Source organism: Bubalus bubalis, chromosome 7, assembly GCF_019923935.1.
Source record: "Bubalus bubalis isolate 160015118507 breed Murrah chromosome 7, NDDB_SH_1, whole genome shotgun sequence".
Taxonomy (NCBI): domain Eukaryota; kingdom Metazoa; phylum Chordata; class Mammalia; order Artiodactyla; family Bovidae; genus Bubalus; species Bubalus bubalis.
Window position 1 is genome coordinate 58,487,875 of NC_059163.1, and position 20,744 is coordinate 58,508,618.

Here is a 20,744-nt window from a genome sequence, read left to right on the forward strand (position 1 = left end):
ATATAAAGAAAAGTACATGGTTTTAGCTATTTAAAATAAATAAAGAAAATCTTGTTTCCTTTGGCATCTTTAGAAAGTAACTAAATTACAATTAAAGAAGGTGATTGTATAAAGAAATTTATACTTAGGCAAACAAAGGGGAAAAAACAGCAACTTGTGTTTAGTATGCAATAAAATCAACTACAAGAGTTTTACTACTGATTAGGAAAGTCTTACAAGTTTCTGGAAGAACCTTCACATCTTAACATTACAATATATTTAATAATGGTTCTTTTTATTGCTTCTAAGATTACTGAGAAGTCAAATGAAATTATGCTGAATTTACTGTTCAAAACTATTTTCCAAACACTTAACCATTATAATTTAGGATAAATAACACTTGAAGAAAGCAAACTTTTTATAATATGACTTTCCATATACAGCCTTACTTTAATTCATTCAGATTTCATTACATTTTTGTTATTTTTGCATTGGTCCTGAATATTTAATAAGAACTGTGTTTCTATGTATAGAACTGCCTACATAAATCCATTTCACCCTTCATAAAATGTTCACATTAGTGTTAGAGCTTGCAAAACTAATAATTTTCAAACTTTGAACTTAGAGTGAAGTGTAACTTTAATACGTATAGAAAGTCTGACTATGTACAAGAGAAGGTAAAGTTTTCAATTCTCATATTATCAGAAACATCATAAAGAAAGCTAGATTTATAACACACTTCTATTCCTATGTGCATCTGAAGTATGTACAGTAAAACACCAACACAGCTTTCATGTGTTAATAGGGGGAAGTGCAAGCAATCTCTATAAAGCCAAAATCAGGCTAAAAACCCTGCAAACAGTTGATTTCATCCTTGCAAGTTCTCAAAGAAAAATTCCATCAGTTCAAAAATCGAAAGACGTTAAATTCACTGAAAAATTAAGCTGGGTTCTTTTCATTTAATCTGGGAATACTGCAACATCAAGTATTTACTGTTTTTACAAAAAAAAAAAAAAAAAAAAAAAAAAAAGAAACAAAATTGGCAGCTCCATTTTTACAACATTATTTACTTATATAGGAAAGTTTTAAGAGTGGAGAATTGTGACAAAACATTCCAAATGGATGATCTAAAATGGAGCAAGGGATACTGTCCTTCAGCACATTTCCCCACCAAATATTAAGAAATTTAGTATTAGAATATTAGCTGTGTGTGGAAAGAGGGGAAAAACAGATATGTTGTCCTAGTCTGTTGACAAGGACAAAAAAGGCTCTGACTAGGTCACCATCTTCATTTCTGGATAAATCTCATATTGAAGAATTCTCAAATGCTTAAAATGGTGGTCTTTTCAGCTACCCATCCTAAGAAGTCAAGTACAAGCATGCAAGTAAATTCACAGGCACAGAGGATCCATGTTAAAAACAGTTAAGGTAGCTGTGATGCAACACCAACAATTTGAATGGCCCTGACACACTCAAAATATTATCTTAATTATTCAACGAAATCCTGAAGCAAACTCTTGCTAGTCTTGGTATACTGCTAAACACTAAAGTAGCATGTTTTTTCCATGGTTTTAGCTTAGCTCAAAAGAATTTTTACACTATTAAGTAAGAAAAAAATTAAAGTATTTCCCCTTTTTAAATTTACACAGACGTTTAATTAGCTTTATTTACAGAGCAGGGATTTTTTTCAGTCTCCAATGGTGCCTAGATAACATCATTAGGCAAGAATGCCAGTTTAAAAGAAATCTATGCAGAATCCTAAAAATAACAGATGTTGATGCTCCTCCAAGAAGGGGCAAGCTTGACTATATCAGCATCTCTCTTTATGTTTCAGTTACTCAGAAGCAATTCTGTTGCAGTCTCTACATCCCATGATTTTGAAGACAAGGCCACTATTACCGCATTCTGTAGAAAAGAAAAGGGGACAAAATAAAATCTCAAGGAAATATTTTTAAAATACTGTATCACTCACTGTCTTTATATTAAAAAAAACCACACCTTGTTTTTTCATTTTTCAGTTACCTTGCACTTGAAGTGCATTAAAAACTCTAAAACCAATGACTAGAGCTTCTTTGGTGGCTCAGAAGTAAAGAATCTGCCTGCCAATGCAGGAGACACAGGTTTGATTCCTGGTTGGGGAAGATCCCACATGCAGTGAAGCAACTGAGCCCATGTGCCACCGTTACTGAACCTGTGCTCTACAACCCAGGAGTCACGACAACATGTGCCGCAACAAGAGAAGCCATCACAGTAAAAGCCCACAGGCCACAACTAGAGAGTAGCCCCAGCTCGCCGTAACCAGAGAAAAAGCCTGAGCGACACTGAAAACCCTGCACAGCCAAAAATAAATAAATACAATTGTTTTTTAAAATAAAATAAAATCAATGACTGAACCAGCCAAAGTTAAAAAAAAAATCACTAGTTTTAATAACAAAGTTTGCTTATCAAAATTAGATTTAGAGTACCACTGAACCACTTTTGTCAGCCAAGGATTTGCAACAATAATTTAACAAATAGATAAAAATCAACATGCCTTTATGTACTTACCCTATCAAAGCCCATAGCACATAGGTTTTCTATTTTTTTGGTGTACTCTGGACTAGAAACTGGTGCTCCAGCATACACATGTGCCCAAAGTCGAGCTGTCTGTTTGAACATTTCAGGATTTTGTTTGTACTATATGGGGGAAAAATTGATTGATATGACAATGCAGTTATAGTATTCAAAATAGGAACTCATCTCTTAATTGCCTAAAAACCTGATTTTTCTAAATAAACGTAGATATTAGATTTTTTAAATGTGACTGATTCACTTTCCACAGCAAACAAACTATGTCACTGAAAAAAAGACTGTTTAACGTGAACCTGCAATTCACAAGTTGCACTGATGAAAGAAAAACAAAGATATATAATATTATCAACTTTAATTTCCAATTTCAACAAAGTAGTAGAAAACTAACACTAAATGGAGTTATTAGAGATGCCTCTAATCATCATGCAGTGGCAAACATTACACAGATAAACAGAATTACTAGCTTCTAAAATTAAGTGGACAGTAACTAATAAATGTGACCAATTTTTGTATTAATCACAGCTTGGGCTAGAATACAGAGAGTTGGCTGTTTTGTTAGAGTTCTATTACCGTAGTGATTTAAGGAAACTCCATGTGCAATCCTATCTTATAGCACATGTTTTGAGATGATTATGAACTCACGACAGAGCACTTTTTAAAATGTAAGATTCTTCATATGCATTGGAAGAGGTAAATTTATTCTCAAGTATTCTGAGACTACCATTACTTAATAAAGCAAATTATAAATTTAAAATATTAAATTCACTTTAATATTTCTTAAGATGTTTTATACACATTGAGTATTTCTATACATTAAAATAATAAATCTAGTTTCTACCATTATTAACAAGGAAATAAGTGAGACGACCCAACAGAGTCAAAAGAAAACTGAGTCCAATCTCAACCTCTGAGGCTCAGAACTCAACAGGCAATCAAAGCTGAGGCCCAAGCCATGCTTCGATCAAAACTGAAATCAATAGGACATATATAATATGTTAAACCATAATTCTAAGCACTCTATGGCAAATAATAATAGGACATATTAACAGGAATACACATAAAATAAGGAGTGAACAGTTTTTCAAAGGAAAGGAAGAAGTCTGTAAGAGGAAAAAGTTTTCTTAGGCAGGAAACATGACAGACTGGGTGAAATGACATGTAGGAATGATAATCTTGAATAGCGTGAGTTTGAGGAACAGTAAGAATTTAGAACTGTGGTGTTGGAGAAGACTCTTAAGAGTCCCTTGGACTGCAGGGAGATCCAACTAGTCCATCCTAAAGGAGATCAGTCCTGGGTGTTCATTGGAAGGACTGATGCTAAAGCTGAAACTCCAATACTTTGGCCACCTGATGCGAAGAGCTGACTCATTGGAAAAGACCCTGATGCTGGAAAAGATTGAGGGCAGGAGGAAAAGGGGACGACAGAGGATGAGATGGTTGGATGGCATCATTGACTTGATGGACATGGGTTTGGGTGGACTCTGGGAGTTAGTGATGGACAGGGAGGCCTGGCGTGCTGCTGTTCATGGGGTTGCAAAGAGTCAGACATGACTGAGTGACTGAACTGAACTGAAGAATTTAGGAGATAGTTCAAATCATGGAGGAACTTTTCAAACTAAATAATTTGGATTTACCAAGTAGGTGACAGTAGAAGTATTAATAGGTTTTAATAGTAAAATGAAATAGGATTTGAACTTTATAAAGCTAACTGCTATCAGCGTAGAAGGTAAAAAGAAGAGGCTGAGGTAGGAAATTCCATCAGAGCAGTCCAATGAGAATTTTTAAATATGTGAACTAAAGCAGTTAGAGAAGTATTATGACACACATATTGAGATATGAGAGAAAAGGAGACACAGAGAAGTACTCCATATCTGTGACTTGGATATATAAACAAGCTGTCTGTAGAAGGATGGACAGATTCACAGGGTTTAAGAGTCTGCCTTCAGTTATGGGAATGTTGCACTAAGGTACCCATGGGGTATTCATATAGAGCTCTCTGGTTCCAAACAGGTTTTTGGGTTTAGGAGAAAGGTCAAGCCTGACTATTGTTATCAACATACAGGTGGCAACATCAGTGTGGATATGATCATCCAAATGAGAGTATAAAATGGAAAGTGAAAGAAAGGATGTAATAAGAACTGAGGAAGTATATTTAAAAGAGAGGAGAGGGAATTCCCTGGCAGACCAATAATTACAACTCCACACTTCCACTCAGGGGCAAGGGTTCCATTCCTGGTTGGGGAACTAAGATTTTAGAGGGTGGGCAACATGGCAAAAAAAAAAAGCAGGGTGAGGGAGTAATGGTAGGAACTAAGAGGGAACAACCACAACTACAAAGATAGGAAGAGAAGTCAAGAGATGAAAAAAACTTCTGGGTTAAAAAAAAAAAACCTTACAAGGCTCAATAAATCCTAATGGTTTAGAGTAGGAGCTGGCAAACTTTCTTATAATAATTATTCAGGCTTTCAGACCTTGTGGTCCCTGTCATAATTATTCAATTCTGCCACTTTCTGCTGTAAACAAATGGGGGTGTTCCAATAAAACATTATTTACAAAAACAGCCAGTCTGGTTGTAATTTGCTAACCTCTGCCTTGGAAATCAAAGATAAGAACTGAAAATATTTATTCCATTTGGCAACAACAAGGTCTTTGATAACCTTCATCATGCCACTTCAGTGCCACAGCTGGAGCTGATTAACAGTATCATCAGGGAAAGATCATTACTGAATTAAAAGACAAATGGACACACACATGAAGTAAAATGTTAAGCATAGAATCAAGACAGTAGGCAGATAAATGGGTGTTCACTATGTAATTCTTGAAAACGGCACAAGATATTAGAAAAAAGCAACTGACTGTACTGGGTTTATTTAATACACCCAATTAAACTACTATGTTAAAAAAATCACTAAATTAGGTTTTCACTATTTTATGTAATATAATAATCTCACAGCAAGAAAGGAAACCATTTCCAGATTTAGTTTCAATAGACACATGCTTATGTTCTAACACTGCAAACCACTAGATAAGGAAGTCTTTCAAAAGGAACTATCTTACCTGATTTGCTACTACTGCATCTTGTGGATCATCCGGTTCTGCAGCTGCCAGCAGAGCTTGTAATGACAACAATACTGTGCGCAGAGTCATTGCTGCTGCCCTAAAATTCAAAACAGGAAGATATCCCAGTTGAAAACAGTTTGCATGACAAAGTAGATGTTTTCTGAATAAATATGAAAACTGCTGCTGCTGCTGCCAAGTCGCTTCAGTCGTGTCCGACTCTATGCGACCCCATAGACGAAGCCCACCAGGCACCCCCTGGGATTCTCCAGGCAAGAACACTGGAGTGGGTTGCCATTTCTTTCTCCAATGCGTGAAAGTGAAAAGTGAAAGGGAAGTCACTCAGTCGTGTCCGACTCTTAGCGACCCCATGGACTATAGCCTACCGGGCTCCTCCATCCATGGGATTTTCCAGGCAAGACTACTGGAGTGGGGTGCCACTGCCTTCTCCAATATGAAAACTACTGGAGCTAAAAAAAGATTTTTATCTCAATCATATAATTAAGTCTTAGAAATTTATAATTATATATCTGCCTACCATACATATATATGGTATGGTAGGCTTAGCCTGACCCCAGGATTAAACCTGGGTCTCCTGCACTGCACGATACTTGATCATCTGAGCCACTAGGGAAGCCCAGGGATGTAAGAAGTACAAATATATATATATATTTTAAAACAAGTAAATCTTTCTGTTTCTTAAGATAACTCAAATTGCCTTAGCTCCTTCTGGTCAGCTTTATCTACTGACTTAACTTTCTATCCATTTCTTTAGACATAAACTGACAAAGTAACATGTGAAACTTCCTTTCTGTGTAAATCTAAGAACAAGATACCATCAAGGAAATATCCTTTACTTTCAAGAAAGTATAAAATTACTTGGAGAGCATTATGCTTAAGTGATGTCACACACAAAAAATATAACAACATTTAAATGTGTAATCTAAAAAAGAAAACAAACTAGTGACTATAATAAAAAAGTAAAAACTAGTGGTTAGCAGTGGGAGAGAGGAGAAGGGAGGGGCAATATAGGGGTAGGGATGTGTTAGTGTTAGTTACTCAGTTGTGTCTGACTCTTTGTGACCCCATAAACTGTAGCCCCTAAGCTCCTCTGTCCATGGAATTCTCTAGGCAAGAATACTGGAATTAGTAGCCATACCCTTCTTCAGGGTAGCTTCCTGACCCCAGGATTAAACCTGGGTCTCCTGCACTGCACGATACTTGATCATCTGAGCCACCAGGGAAGCCCAGGGATGTAAGAAGTACAAATTATTAAATATAAAATAAGCTGCATGGATATATTGTACAACAAATTCCACGGAGAGAGGAACCTGGCAGGCTAAAGTCCATGGGGTCACAAAGCGTTGGACACAACTAAGCACTCAACAGTAATATAGCCAATATTTTATAACTACAAATGGAATACAACCTTTAAAACCTGAAAATCACTATACTGTACACCTGTAACTTAGCAACTACAATTAAAAATTTTTAATTAAGAATGAATGAAAATAAATCACTCCATAACATTCTGAAAAAAGAAAGCTTTTTGCTTAATATTCATGCTTCTAAATGTTTATAAAGCAAATATTTATCTAGAAAATGCTGCCTACCTAACCAGAAAGGATTCTAAGCATTTCTGTTAAAAAATTATTTGACCAGTTACTATAAAAATATTTATGAATACAATAGTGAAATAACATAATAGTGAACTATTTTAAATGTAGAAGATTATTAAACAACATGTCCATTTTCACCACACATTCAGTTCAGTTCAGTTGCTCAGTCGTGTCCGACTCTTTGCGACCCCATGAATTGCAGCACGCCAGCCCTCCCTGTCCATCACCAACTCCCGGAGTCTACCCAAACCCGTGTCCATCAAGTCGGTGATGCCATCCAGCCATCTCATCCTCTGTCGTCCCTTACTCCTCCTGCCCCGAATCCTTCCCAGCATTAGGGTCTTTTCCAATGAGTCAACTCTTCGCATGAGTTGGTCAAAGTATTGGAGTTTCAGCTTCAACATCAGTCCTTCCAACGAACACCCAGGACTGATCTCCTTTAGGATGGACTGGTTGGATCTTTCTGCAGTCCAAGGGACTCTCAAGAGTCTTCTCCAACACAATTCAAAAGCATCAATTTTTCTGTGCTCAGCTTTCTTCCCTGTCCAACTCTCACATCCATACATGTCTGGGAAAACCATAGCCTTGACTAGACCGACCTTTGTTGGCAAAGTAGTATCTCTGCTTTTAAATATGCTATCTAGGTTGGTCATAACTTTCCTTCCAAGGAGTAAGCATCTTTTAATTTCATGGCTGCAATCATCATCTGCAGTGATTTTGGAGCCCCCAAAAATAAAGTCTGACATAGATAATTCCAAACCAGTCTTTTTCAACTGGGTTCCCCATTTTAATAAGAGAAGAGAGATAATTAAGTATAGTCTCAATTTCCCTAAGAATGGTTATATAAACAGTACCATCTCATGCTTAGGAAAGTTAATTTATCAGCAGCAACAAATTTCTTGATGAAATGTGTCTCATACAGTTTCTACAAACAGTAGCCTCAGTATCACCTGGGAACTTGTAAGAAATGAAAATTCTTAGCCTCATCCCAGATCTACTGAATTAGAACCTCTTGGGTGGTTTAACAGATACTCCAAGTGATTCTGATGCAAGTTAATTTCTGAGAAATACTGCTACAGTGCATACAACTTAAAGCTAATTTAGAAAGGCTGTTCTAAACTAAAATAAAATCAGTGTCACAACATAGGTCTATATTTTATCTATTAGAAAAAAATTATAATACAAATAGTTTTTTTATCTAAATGCTGTTGGAAATGTCATTTATATTAAACTCCATAAAATGCAAACTAATCTATAGTGACAGCAGATAAGTGGTTGCTGGGCGATGGGGGAGCAGGAAGTGTGGAAGAAGCAATTACAAAGGAACCCACTAGAAAACTCTAGAGTATGTTGATTATGTCCACTATCTTGATTTGTGACAGCTTCATGGATGTATATGTGTCTAAACTTATCAAACTGTATATTTTTAATGTGTGTAATTTAAGGTCAATTAAACTTCAATAAAATTTTTAAAACTTGTGTTTTACATGAAAAGATGCTCAACATCACTCATTATCAGAGACATGCAAATCAAAACCACTATGAGGTACCATTTCACGCCAGAGTGGCTGCGATCCAAAAGTCTACAAGCAATAAATGCTGGAGAGGGTGTGGAGAAAAGGGAACCCCTTACACTGTTGGTGGGAATGCAAACTAGTACAGCCACTACAGAGAACAGTGTGGAGATTCCTTAAAAAACTGGAAATAGAACTGCCTTATGATCCAGCAATCCCACTGCTGGGCATACACAATGAGGAAACCAGAAGGGAAAGAGACACATGTACCCCAATGTTCATCGCAGCACTGTTTATAATAGCCAGGACATGGAAGCAACCTAGATGTCCATCAGCAGATGAATGGATAAGAAAGCTATGGTACATATACACAATGGAGTATTACTCAGCCATTAAAAAGAATACATTTGAATCAGTTCTAATGAGGTGGATGAAACTGAAGCCTATTATACAGAGTGAAGTAAGCCAGAAAGAAAAACACCAATACAGTGTACTAACGCATATATATGGAATTTAGAAAGATGGTAACAATAACCCTGTATACAAGACAGCAAAAGAGACACTGATATATAGAACAGTCTTATGGACTCTGGGAGAGGGAGAAGGTGGGAAGATTTGGGAGAATGGCATTGAAACATGTATAATATCATGTATGAAACAAGTCACCAGTCCAGGTTCGATGCACAATACTGGATGCTTGGGGCTGGTGCACTGGACGACCCAGAGGGATGGTATGGGGAGGGAGGAGGGAGGAGGGTTCAGGATGGGGAACACATGTATACCTGTGGTGGATTCATTTCAATATTTGGCAAAACCAATACAATATTGTAAAGTTAAAAAAAAAAAAAAAAAAAGTTGTGTTTTAAAAGCTCCCACCTTGCCTTGTATCCTACATAAAAATTAACACAGGGTGGGGACGGGAATAAATTAAAAAAAAAAAAATTAACACAGAGAACTATGCTCAATATCTTGTAATAACCTACAATGGAAAAGAATCAGAAAAAGAATATGTATGTACAACTGAATCACTTTACATGTGAAACTAACAACATGCTAACCATTCTTCAATGTTTGAAAAATCAGGAAAAAAAAAAAGAGAAAAAAATGAGTTCAAAATGGATCAAAGTCCTAAAGCTAACACTAAAACTACTTTTGGCTGCTGTGCCTGGCTTGTGGGATCTTAATTGCCAACCAGGGATCAAACCCCACACTCTGTAGTAAAAAAAGTGAGTTCTAACTAGTGGACTGCCAGGGAATTCCCAAGACTAAAACTTATTATAAAACTCTCAGAAGGTGAAACATAGGGTGAAAGCTCCATGACAGTGCAGCATGCCATGATTTCCAGCATATCAAAGGACAGGCAAAAGCACAGCTAACAAAATAAAAAATAGAAAAACTGGTCTACAACTATATCAAAATTAAGAACTCCTATGTAAAGAAAAAAAAGTTTTAAAATAAATCTTCCTATGCAGTGAGTATAATCAATAGTGAAAGGCAACTCACACAATGGGGAGAAAATATTTACAAAATCATACATCTGACAAGGGAATTATATACAGGAACTATATATACAACTATGTAAGAATTATATATATATAAGAACTCCTATAACTTGTTAACAACAAAAAAATAAACCTCACACAATACCTTATATCCATTTGGCTGGTTTACTATTAAAAAAACAGAAAATAACATTTGTTGGCGAGGATGTGGAGCAATTGGAATCCTGTACACTGTTGGTGGGAGTGCAAAGGGACAGTCTGTTCTGAAAACTGAAGGAAAATCTAGAGTTGTAACTGGATTTAATTAATAACAATCTCGATGAGAGAAGTTTTAAGTCTCCTGTATGCTTGAAAACTTTCATAATAAATGTTGGAAAGGTATTCATAAACCATTAAGAATTAATTGGTTTAAAAAGAAACTTAAACGCAAAGTTCTTAAAAGTTGAACACAAAATCAATGTAAACAACAATTTTTTCAAAATTAGTTGTAAAAAAATTAACATTAAAACAAAACTTATTCTTCTGGCCCTAAGTACGATAGAAACTATATACCCTCTTTGATGGTATAAAGATATGTGTACATTTTTTGACTGCTCTACATGAAATTTTGAATCTAAACTTGGTAATGTGAGAAAAATATACAACTAAAAATACAATCTTTAGTTTTCATTTATTTTTCTTTTCACAAATTACTGACTAAATTCATACTACTGATAACTTTGAGATTTTTAGCATATAATGTGTAACATTAGCATAAATCTATTAAAAACAAATCCTAACAGCCAAGCAAGAATATGAAATTTCAAAATGTGTTAGCTAATTTTAATCAGTGGATATAAGTGAGCTGAAACTCCAATACTTTGGTCACCTGATGCCTTAAAGAACTGATTCATTGCAAAAGACCAGATGCTGGGAAAGACTGAAGGCAGAAGTAGGGGACGACAGAGGATTTGATGGTTGAATGGCATCACTGACTCAATGGGCATGAGTTTGAGCAAGCTTCGGGAGTTGGTGATGGACAGGGAAGCCTGGTGTGCTGCAGTCCATGGGGTCGCAGAGAGTCAGACACACTGAGCAACTGAACTGATGACTGATGAGTGAGTACCTTATAAACTATCTTCAGTAAATTAACTTTGCTCAGATCTCAAACTTGAATAAGCACAGTTAATATGGCTAATTAAATATTCATTCATATGGACTGCTGCTACTACTGCTAAGTCGCTTCAGTCATGTCTGACTCTGTGTGACTCCCATAGACGGCAGCCCACCAGGCTCCCCCGTCCCAGGGATTCTCTAGGCAGAACACTGGAGTGGGTTGCCATTTCCTTCTCCTATGCATGAAAGTGAAAAGTGAAAGTGAAGTCGCTCAGTCGTGTCCGACTTGTTGTGACCCCATGGACTGCAGCCTACCAGGCTCCTCCATCCATGGGATTTTCCAGGCAAGAGTACTGGAGTGGGTTGCCATTGCCTTCTTCATCATATGGACTAGGTAGGGCCTTTAATATGTACAATAAAAAGCACTGAATTGTTTGTATTATAGACTAACTTGTCTGTCAAGGATCTTCCAGAAGACCATCAATAAATAAATCTATTTTCAGTCAAAACACTGAATGCTACCTAAAGAGCATCTACTTAAAGAGAATGGCAGCTTTTTTCTTATAATTTTTTGTTAAGGTATACTAAGAGTAAACTGCCTGACAGCTAGATGAATTTTTATATATGTATACATTCATAGCAATCACCATCTAGATTAAAATATAGAGTACTTCCGGCACTCAAAAAGCTTCCCTCTTGCCCCTCTTATTCACGAGCCTTACCTATCCCCACCGCTGTCATGGTTTCTATCACCCAAAATTAGTTTTGACTCATCTTGAATTTCATAAAATGAAATCTTAGAGTATGTACTTTGTTGTGTCTAGCTTTTGTCACTGAACATGTCTATGAGAATCATTCATGTTATTGTGTCAACATGAACATGACTTTTTTTTCTTACTGCTATGTAGTGTTTCAGAGTACAATTAATCCATTATATAGCCATTCTCTTGCTTATAGACATTTGGGTTACTTGCAGTTTGAATAAATCTGCTATGACTATTCTTGTACAAGTCTTCTGGTAGACATACGCACTCATTTCTCTCAGATTTCTCTTACATATAATACTGAGGAGTAGAACTGTTATGCCATATTGAAGGTATATGCTTTGGCAGGAACAGCTGGTTGAGTGGCTGAACCACATTATTACCAGTAATGCATCAGAACCATTTACAAGTGTGTAGTGGTATCAAGGGCTTCCTTGGTGGCTTAGTCCATCAAGAATCCACCTGCAATGCAGGAGATCGTCTGCAGCACAGGAAACCTGGGTTTGATCCCTGGGTCTGGAAGTTCCTCTGCAGAAGGAAATGGTAATTCACTCCAATGTTCTTGGCTGTAAAATCCCATGGACAGAGAAGCCAGGTGGGCTATAGTCCACTGGGTTCCAAAGAGTCAGATGTGACTTAGTGACTAAACCACCACCACTACAGTGGTATCTAACTATGATTTTAATTTGCACTTCCCCGATGACTAATGGTACTGAGCACAACTTATCAACCATTCAAATATTCTCTGCCTGTTCCTGTCTTTTGAAAGAGCAGTATCAATGAATGCTATTTTTACGTGTTGTCATTTTCTTCCCCAGGTAAACAGACACCTTTAGTCATAAGAGGTGTCAGGGGAAAAACATTAGAAAATAGTTTGCATGTAGGGTTATGTTATGAAGTAAAGAAATAAACCATACTAACATGTAAGTCATCAAATATTAAAGGTAAATCATCATCCACATGTACTAATAAAAGATTTAGACTAACAAACTGTTTTCCAACATAATGATTCCAAATTAGCCTAAATATTGACATTTACAAATACACTGAAGGTCTATTACCTCAACAAAGCTGGTGGGACAGGGGGAGGGCCAGTAAACCCATGGATATCCAATCTCACCTATTTTATCTAATGTCTCTGATACCTTTTATTATTTGAACAATACAGATATGAAAAAAGACCAAATTCAGCTATTTGACCTGTCTTAGAAAATGAGAATAGCTAATAATAGTGATCTGATACAAAAATTCAAGTTTTCTGTCTCTATATACACCGTAATCTTTCAACTATTTATAGGAAGATAATCAGAAATGGTAATACTGCTGGCTAACTCAGCAAAAAGAGAAGACAGTGAAAAATTTTAGTGTGGGGTTTTGTTTTCAGAGAGGCAGAGGTTTCATTCTGTCTGCTAAGAATAGCCTGACTGAAGTTAAAAGCAGAGGGACAGGCTACTGCCATCATCCAGGCAAGAGGCAATGCAACCTCGACCAGGGTAGTAGTAACAGACTACTAATAAAATGCTGTTGGTTTCAATAACAGGATTTGCAGATGGAGTATAAGGGTACCAAAGAAAGAAGCATCACGGTGAGGTCTGGCCTTAGCAACTCTAAGGATGTTGCTGCCAAAACTTAAGATGGAGCAGAAATAAGTTTTGGGTTGGGGAAATATTATCAACAGTTCAGTTTCAACATGTTTTAAGTTTGAGATGTCCATTACATAGTCAAGTATAGGTGCTATGGCTGGAGTTCAGAAAAGATAAATTTGTGAGTTGCTAGTATATAAACACTGAAGTTATGAAATCAGATGAGCTCACCAAGAAATTGAGTATAGATGGAAAGAAGCAGAGGTCATGACAGAGCCCTGAAGTATTATCATGTGCAAAAGCTCAGGAGATCAGGGAGGAACTAGTTAAGTCTGGGAGTGGGAAAAGGAAGGGGAAAACAGAAGAAATGATGTCCTGGCAACCAACTGAAAAAAATGACAGTGTCTCTAACACTGCAAATTTTCATTAATATCACTGAACAATAAGAGCTACAAGGGACCTTTGAGATGACTTTTAAAGATAAAAACATGGAGGCACAGAAATTCAACAAATTATAAAGTCACAAATCAAAAGAATCACAGAAAATAGTTAGGTCTATTCCATAATGTTCAATGTTTAAGAGTATGGAAACACAGATCAAGGAACTGGATCTCAAGCAATGATCTACTGAGGAAGAGGCTTTACTCAGATGTGCTATCAGAATGGAAAAACAAAACCAGCAACTCTTGTCTGTTCATCCAGTTTCTAAATATACCAACTGACCCATATGCTAAATGTTGTCATTCCTGTTCTATCTTATTCAGCTTCCATTCTTTCCCTTTGTTGACAAATCAAACACATAACTTGTTTTCTTCCACTCCAATGACTTTTTATCTCTTGTCTGAATTTTTCAATATGTATTCCCAGGCTTTACTCTAAGAGAAATACATAAAACAACTCATTTAAGCTTCTCACTAGCCCTATGAAACAGATAGTAACCTACTTTTTTTTTTCAGATAAGGAAATAAAGGCATTAAGACCAGGTAATTTACTTAAGACCACACAAGCAAGTAAATGGCAAAGCCACAATTTTAACCTAATGGTTAAATACAATGCTGCTAAGAAATCAGACAAAATATGTGAAAGCACTGTACAAATGAAGACACCGCCTATAAAGGTGGTACCTCATAGAATCTTAGAGCCTCAATCGTGTTCAATTAGCACAACTTCTAACATTTTGGTGCCTACACTCCACCCAAGTCAGAGCTGATTACTTCAGTACTTCCATTTTGTCTCTCATAAAAATCTTCCAAAGATAGCAAAAAATTAAAATTACCAAAACAACAAATAAAATCCAAGACTTTTCAAGATGTCAAGTTAGCATCTGACATTTCCTAATAAATCACTATTTAAATACAGATTCCAATTTCAATTATAACATTTTCTCTAATGTACTTGAGAGATTTCATCAAGTTTTAAAATTACTTCCCAAATAAGAGAAAATATAATATACTTATGCTTTGAGGCCAAGTACATATTTAACATGCTAACAGACTTAGAATCATATGAGGCTTGAACATGAATTCAAAATCTCTTACCATTGATCTTTCAGGATATCCAAACAAATAGCCCCTGTGACGGAACTAATATTAGGATGCCATATTTTAGTGATAAACCGGACCTAGAATATAAAGCACATTTGAGTTTTTAAGTAACAGGAAAAAAAAAACCAACCATATAATTTAAGTAAAACTTCAAAAAAAAGAAATCCTCAAGTTGTTTTTTTGTTTTTTTTTTTTTAAAAAGCCCATACTTAACATTACATCATTTTGCCTAGGTCAAGGGATGGGTGTAGAAGACAAAGCATTCAGTAAGTTGAATGCTGTCAATGACGTACATTCTTTTTAATAAATGCTCAAAGAAAGCCACCAATTAACTATAACTAAGGTGTTTATAACTTACCTAGCATAGTGTTAGATGTTAAGAGAAATTTAACATGAATTAAGATCTATTTAGGTAGTACATAAAGTCAATATAGATAGCAAATGATGATTTTTTAGTGTGACAAAGGGTGTAGAATAGGTTTGAAGGAAAAAGCAAAATCAATACATGAAAACAGATGTAGTAAGTGATGGCAAGATTGCTTCTGATTTTTCTGTAGTATTTTTTTCTCAAATACTTTAGAAAAATGTAATACTTAAAGGTCTACTATTATTTCCCAGGCACTGAGGCTTAAAGTCTAAGAAATTTATTCAATATCAAATAACTAGTTAGCAATAGAAAATACAAACTCACACAATCTAATCTCAGATTCTAAATGTACCTGTTTGTCTTAGCATGAAAGAGCAAGAAATCAACAAGTGAAAATGCTAACTCTGAAATGAAATGAAGTTCATCAGCTCTAACTTATGAGCTTCAGGAGGAGGAATACAAGACGAAGGAGGGTTTTATCTGACATGTATACGATAGTCACCTAAGTCAAAATTCTTTAACACTTAATAGACTACTACAAGCCAAACTCAAAGTACCTTACAACAATTAATTCATCAATGTATGTTCCAAATCTAAGCTATAAATGGAAAGTAGCTAAAATATTTATGCTTCTGCTTCTCGTGATTTGTCTATGCTGCTGCTGCTAAATCACTTCAGTTGTGTCCGACTCTGTGCGACCCCATAGAGAGCAGCCCACCAGGTTCCTCTGTCCCTGGGATTCTCCAGGCATGAATACTGGAGTGGGTTGCCATTTCCTTCTCCAATGCATGTTTGCATGCTAACTCGCTTCAATCGTGTCTGACTCTGTGCGACCCCATGGACAGCAGCCCACCAGGCTCCTCTGTCCACAGGATTCTCCAGGCAAGAATACTGGAGTGGGCTGCCATTTCCTTCTCCTTGTCTATGCTATCTGTCCCTAATTCCCCACAAACTCACTAACATATGTACAATCTGAAAAAGCCCTTTAAGTCACCAATGACTTCAAAATACCTAAAACTAATGGAGACTTTCCACTCTAGTTCTTTTATAATTCTTAAAAAATTACACTTACTGCTTTCACTGATACCTACTTTTTCCATCCACAGAACGCCATTTCCTTAAAGGAGACTATCATTACGCTCCTGGCTTACGCAACAGTTTACTGACTTTACTGTTTTCAGTTTTGTTCCCTCTAATCCATTTTCTACAATGAAACCAGAGAGCTCTTTAAAACAAACCAGATTCATGACACTACTCACTTAAGGCCCCTTAAGGACTTCTCATTTCCTTTATGTAAGCCCACACTCTTAAACTGGTTCTAGCCTACCTCTCAAACCTCACTATCATCCCACATTCAAAGTAAGTTCTCAATAAGTCCTATTTGCCTGAGGGCCTTCACACATTTCTTCCAATAACACACCTTAATATCTTCTTCTGGCTAACTCATACTGATTCTCCAAGTTTCAACTTCCATAACCACTCTCCCTGACCTGATTGATCCCATAGCACCCTGCACTTACCTATTTCACAGTACTGATCACACTTCTATAATCTCTCCCACATTTGCCTAGTCTTCCCTAAAATGCATGGTGTCTATTTGCTTAGCAGAGCACTCCAAGCATCTGAAGTGCCTCACACTGAACAAATATACAATTAACATTACGACAAACTTGTTATTAAAAGGCTAAACATTATCCTTCTCAAGTATAGTGAAGATCAAATAAGACAGGCATATAGGGCTCATGTACTAAAAACATTTCTTGGTAACAGATATAACCATGATATTCACATCACAATTTTTACCATTTGAGTTCAAAGCTTTATAATGATGAGATAACAATAAGCCACAATTTCAGTGACACAAGGACAGCAAAGTATTTTGACTTTAAATATTTTCAACAAGATTAGAAAAAAACAGAAAATTTCTGCTCCTTTTTGGCCACACCCACAAGGCATGCAGGATCTTAGTTCCCCTGCTACTGCTGCTGCTAAGTCGCTTCAGTCGTGTCCGACTCTGTGCAACCCCATAGACGGCAGCCCGCCAGGCTCCCCGTCCCTGGGATTCTCCAGGCAAGAACACTGGAGTGGGTTGCCATTTCCTTCTCCAATGCATGAAAGTGAAAAGTGAAAGTGAAGTCGCTCAGTCGTACCCAACTCTTAGCGACCCCATGGACTGCAGCCTACCAGGCTCCTCCGTCCATGGATTTTCCAGGCAAGAGTACTGGAGTGGGGTGCCACTGCCTTCTCCATTAGTTCCCCTACCAGGGAAAAAACCTGTGCCCCATGCAGTGGGAGCTCGAAGTCCTAAGCACTGGACCACAAGGGAAGTCCCAAGGAAAACAGAATTTTAAAAATCTACTACTGAAGATGTCAAAAGGTTTATGATTTAGGCTGATGATCTAAGGATGTGTGGATTGTATATTGCTTTTTAAAGAATCTTCAGTACATGATTCTCAGTAGACTCTACATGAAAACTAATATGCATATTATTATTAAACTTTATTTCTTTGTAGTACAATCTACAATTAGGAACAAGTAACTCTGAATTTGGAGATAATAATAAAGAGAATAATTTTCAAAGTCACTCCATTATCTACTAGTACAGATATAACTGTCCTGTAAGTAGTTCTTTGTGTGGTCTTCCACAGCTTTGTTTTTTTTTTTTTAATTGGAGGATAATTGCTTTACTATGCTGTGTTGATTTCTGCTATACAACAACGTGAATCAGCCATAAGTATACACATAACCTCTCCCTCTTGACTCACCCTCCCTCCCACCCCACCCCACCCCACCCCTCTAGGTCTTTACAGAGCACCAGGCAGAGCTCCCTGTGTCTGCAGCCAGAAACTTAAAAGACTCTTGTTCCTTGGAAGAAAAGCTATGGCAAACCTAGACAGCATATTAAAAGACAAAGACACTATTTTTCCGACAAAGATCCGTATAATCAAAGCTATGGCTTTTCCAGTAGTCATGTAGGAACGTGAGAGTTGGACCATGTGCTGAAGGCTAAGCGCTGAAGAACTGATTGATTGATTTGAATTGTGGTGCTAGAGAAGACTTTCAAAAGTGCCATGGACAGCAAGGAGATCAAATGAGTCAATCCTAAAGGAAATTAGTCCTGAATATTCATTGAAAGAACTGATGCTGAAGCTCCAATACTTAGGCCACCTGATGCAAAGAGCCTGATGCTGGGAAAGATTGAGGGCAGGCGGAGAAGAGGGCGACAGAGGATGAGATGGTTGGATGGCATCACCAACTCAATGGACATAAGTTTGAGTGAACTTCAGGAAACAGTGAAGGACAGGGAAGCGTGACAGGGTACAGTCCATGGGGCTGCAAAGAGTCTGACATGACTGAGTGACTGAACAACAACAAAAACAAATAGTACTAAAATACTTACACAAATAACAAGTCAAGCTTCCTTATTTTCACAAATGAAACCAATAATAGCACCATCTGGGTAACTTGACAACAATCATTAATTTTGAGGCGCTCTTAAAGAATTTAGAAACAAAAATCTTAATACCATGTACATAGTACTCTTGCCTGGAGAGCCCCGTGGACGGAGGAGCCTGGTAGGCTGCAGTCCATGGGGTCGCTAGGAGTCTGACAGGACTGAGCGACTTCACTTTCACTTTTCACTTTCATGCACTGGAGAAGGAAATGGCAACCCACTCCAGTGTTCTTGCCTGGAGAATCCCAGGGACGGGGGAGCCTGGTGGGCTGCCGTCTACGGGGTCGCACAGAGTCAGACACGACTGAACTGACTTAGCAGCAGCAGCAATGTGACCAGACTGAAGTAAAGGAAGGGGACTATTTGTCATTCTCTATATTAGTGTACCATCATAAGTAATCTTATCTCCTCCTACAGGATGTATCCTATTATTTTTACACTCTTTAATTCAACAAAAATTTCACCTTCTACCTCATGGTAGATATGAACTCTATTTCCATCAGGAATTTCCAGTTTCAAGCTTGGAACTCATGGAAGTTACAATATTAAACCTGCTTTAACTAACTTGTACAAAAGAAAATGCTATTTTAAATGTGCATATGCAGAAAAGAAGACTCACTAAAGGTTATTACCATTGGTATTTATACTCAATTTCACATATAAGAGTATATTTGTAACACCAAGGAAAAACAAGAAAATTCACAATCTAATCTCCAACCATCAGCTGGACAAATCACTGAGCTAGTTTTACTAATTTAATGAGTTTTTCATTAATAGAGTATATATTACAATTTACTTTTAGGTATGCATTGAATCAAATTCCTTCTACACTATATTCAGCTGACTCAAAGATTTATCTTCTCTGTCCAGAAGTAAACCTTCTGCTCTTGAGGTCAATAGTTTATTGCAAAAAAAAAAATGAGCAGAAAATTCTCTGTGACCATGTTAAAATAAATCAATGTAAGCTTTCAATGTGGTGCAATTTTAGCTGCACAGCATTGAGAATTTAACAGTTAAACTTCAATACTTTAACCTCATAAAGTTTAAAATTAAATCTAAGGGGCTTGCTTGGTGGTGCAGAGGATAAGAATCTACCTACTAATGCAGTGGACACAGGCCCAGGAAGATTCCACATGCCTGGAGCAAATAAGCCCACAAGCAGCAGCTACCAAGTGCCACATGCTAAACCCACTGAGCTTGTGAGCCACAACTACTGAAGACTGAGCGCCACAAGAGACGCCACCACAGTGAGAAGCCCCCCTCACCAACTAGAGAAAGGCCTTGCAAAGCAACAAAGACCCAGCACAACCAAAAATAAATTACTTTTTTAAAAAAAGACTTCTGGAGAACAGTTTGGCAAGCATCCAAGACACATAAGATGATTATTAAAAAAAAAAAATGAAACCTGAGGCTACATATTAAACATATGTGAACATAATCATGCAAGAAATTTACACAATTATTCCCCACTCTTTCCATTATATTTACCAAACAGTAAAAATTCAAATTTAATATAGGAAATATCCAAAACATATTTATCAAACATTAATTAGCATTTACTGCAAAAGCTTAATACCATAAATTAGAGGAGGACCATATTTAAAATGATACTAAATTCCAGCTACAACTAACTGGTTGAAGCCAAAGGAAAGCAAATTTGGGCTGACTGAGGAAGACTTTTCTAAATCTTGACAC

General features: G+C 36.8%; 1 protein-coding gene across 3 annotated transcripts in view; it reads right to left on the reverse strand.

Annotated features, from left to right (window-relative positions):
* Nucleotides 1-985: 985 nt before the first annotated feature.
* UBE2K (ubiquitin conjugating enzyme E2 K) overlaps nt 986-20,744 on the reverse strand; it is a 75,992-nt gene continuing 56,233 nt past the window's right edge. For all 3 annotated transcript variants that reach the window (XM_025290146.3, XM_025290145.3, XM_044945970.2), the window contains 4 exons: nt 15,223-15,305; nt 5,608-5,707; nt 2,527-2,655; nt 986-1,884 (listed from right to left, as the gene is read on the reverse strand). In XM_025290146.3, coding sequence (XP_025145931.1) covers nt 1,810-1,884; nt 2,527-2,655; nt 5,608-5,707; nt 15,223-15,305 — 387 coding nt within the window. In that variant the 3' untranslated portion in view covers nt 986-1,809. The remainder of the gene's footprint in view (nt 1,885-2,526; nt 2,656-5,607; nt 5,708-15,222; nt 15,306-20,744) is intronic.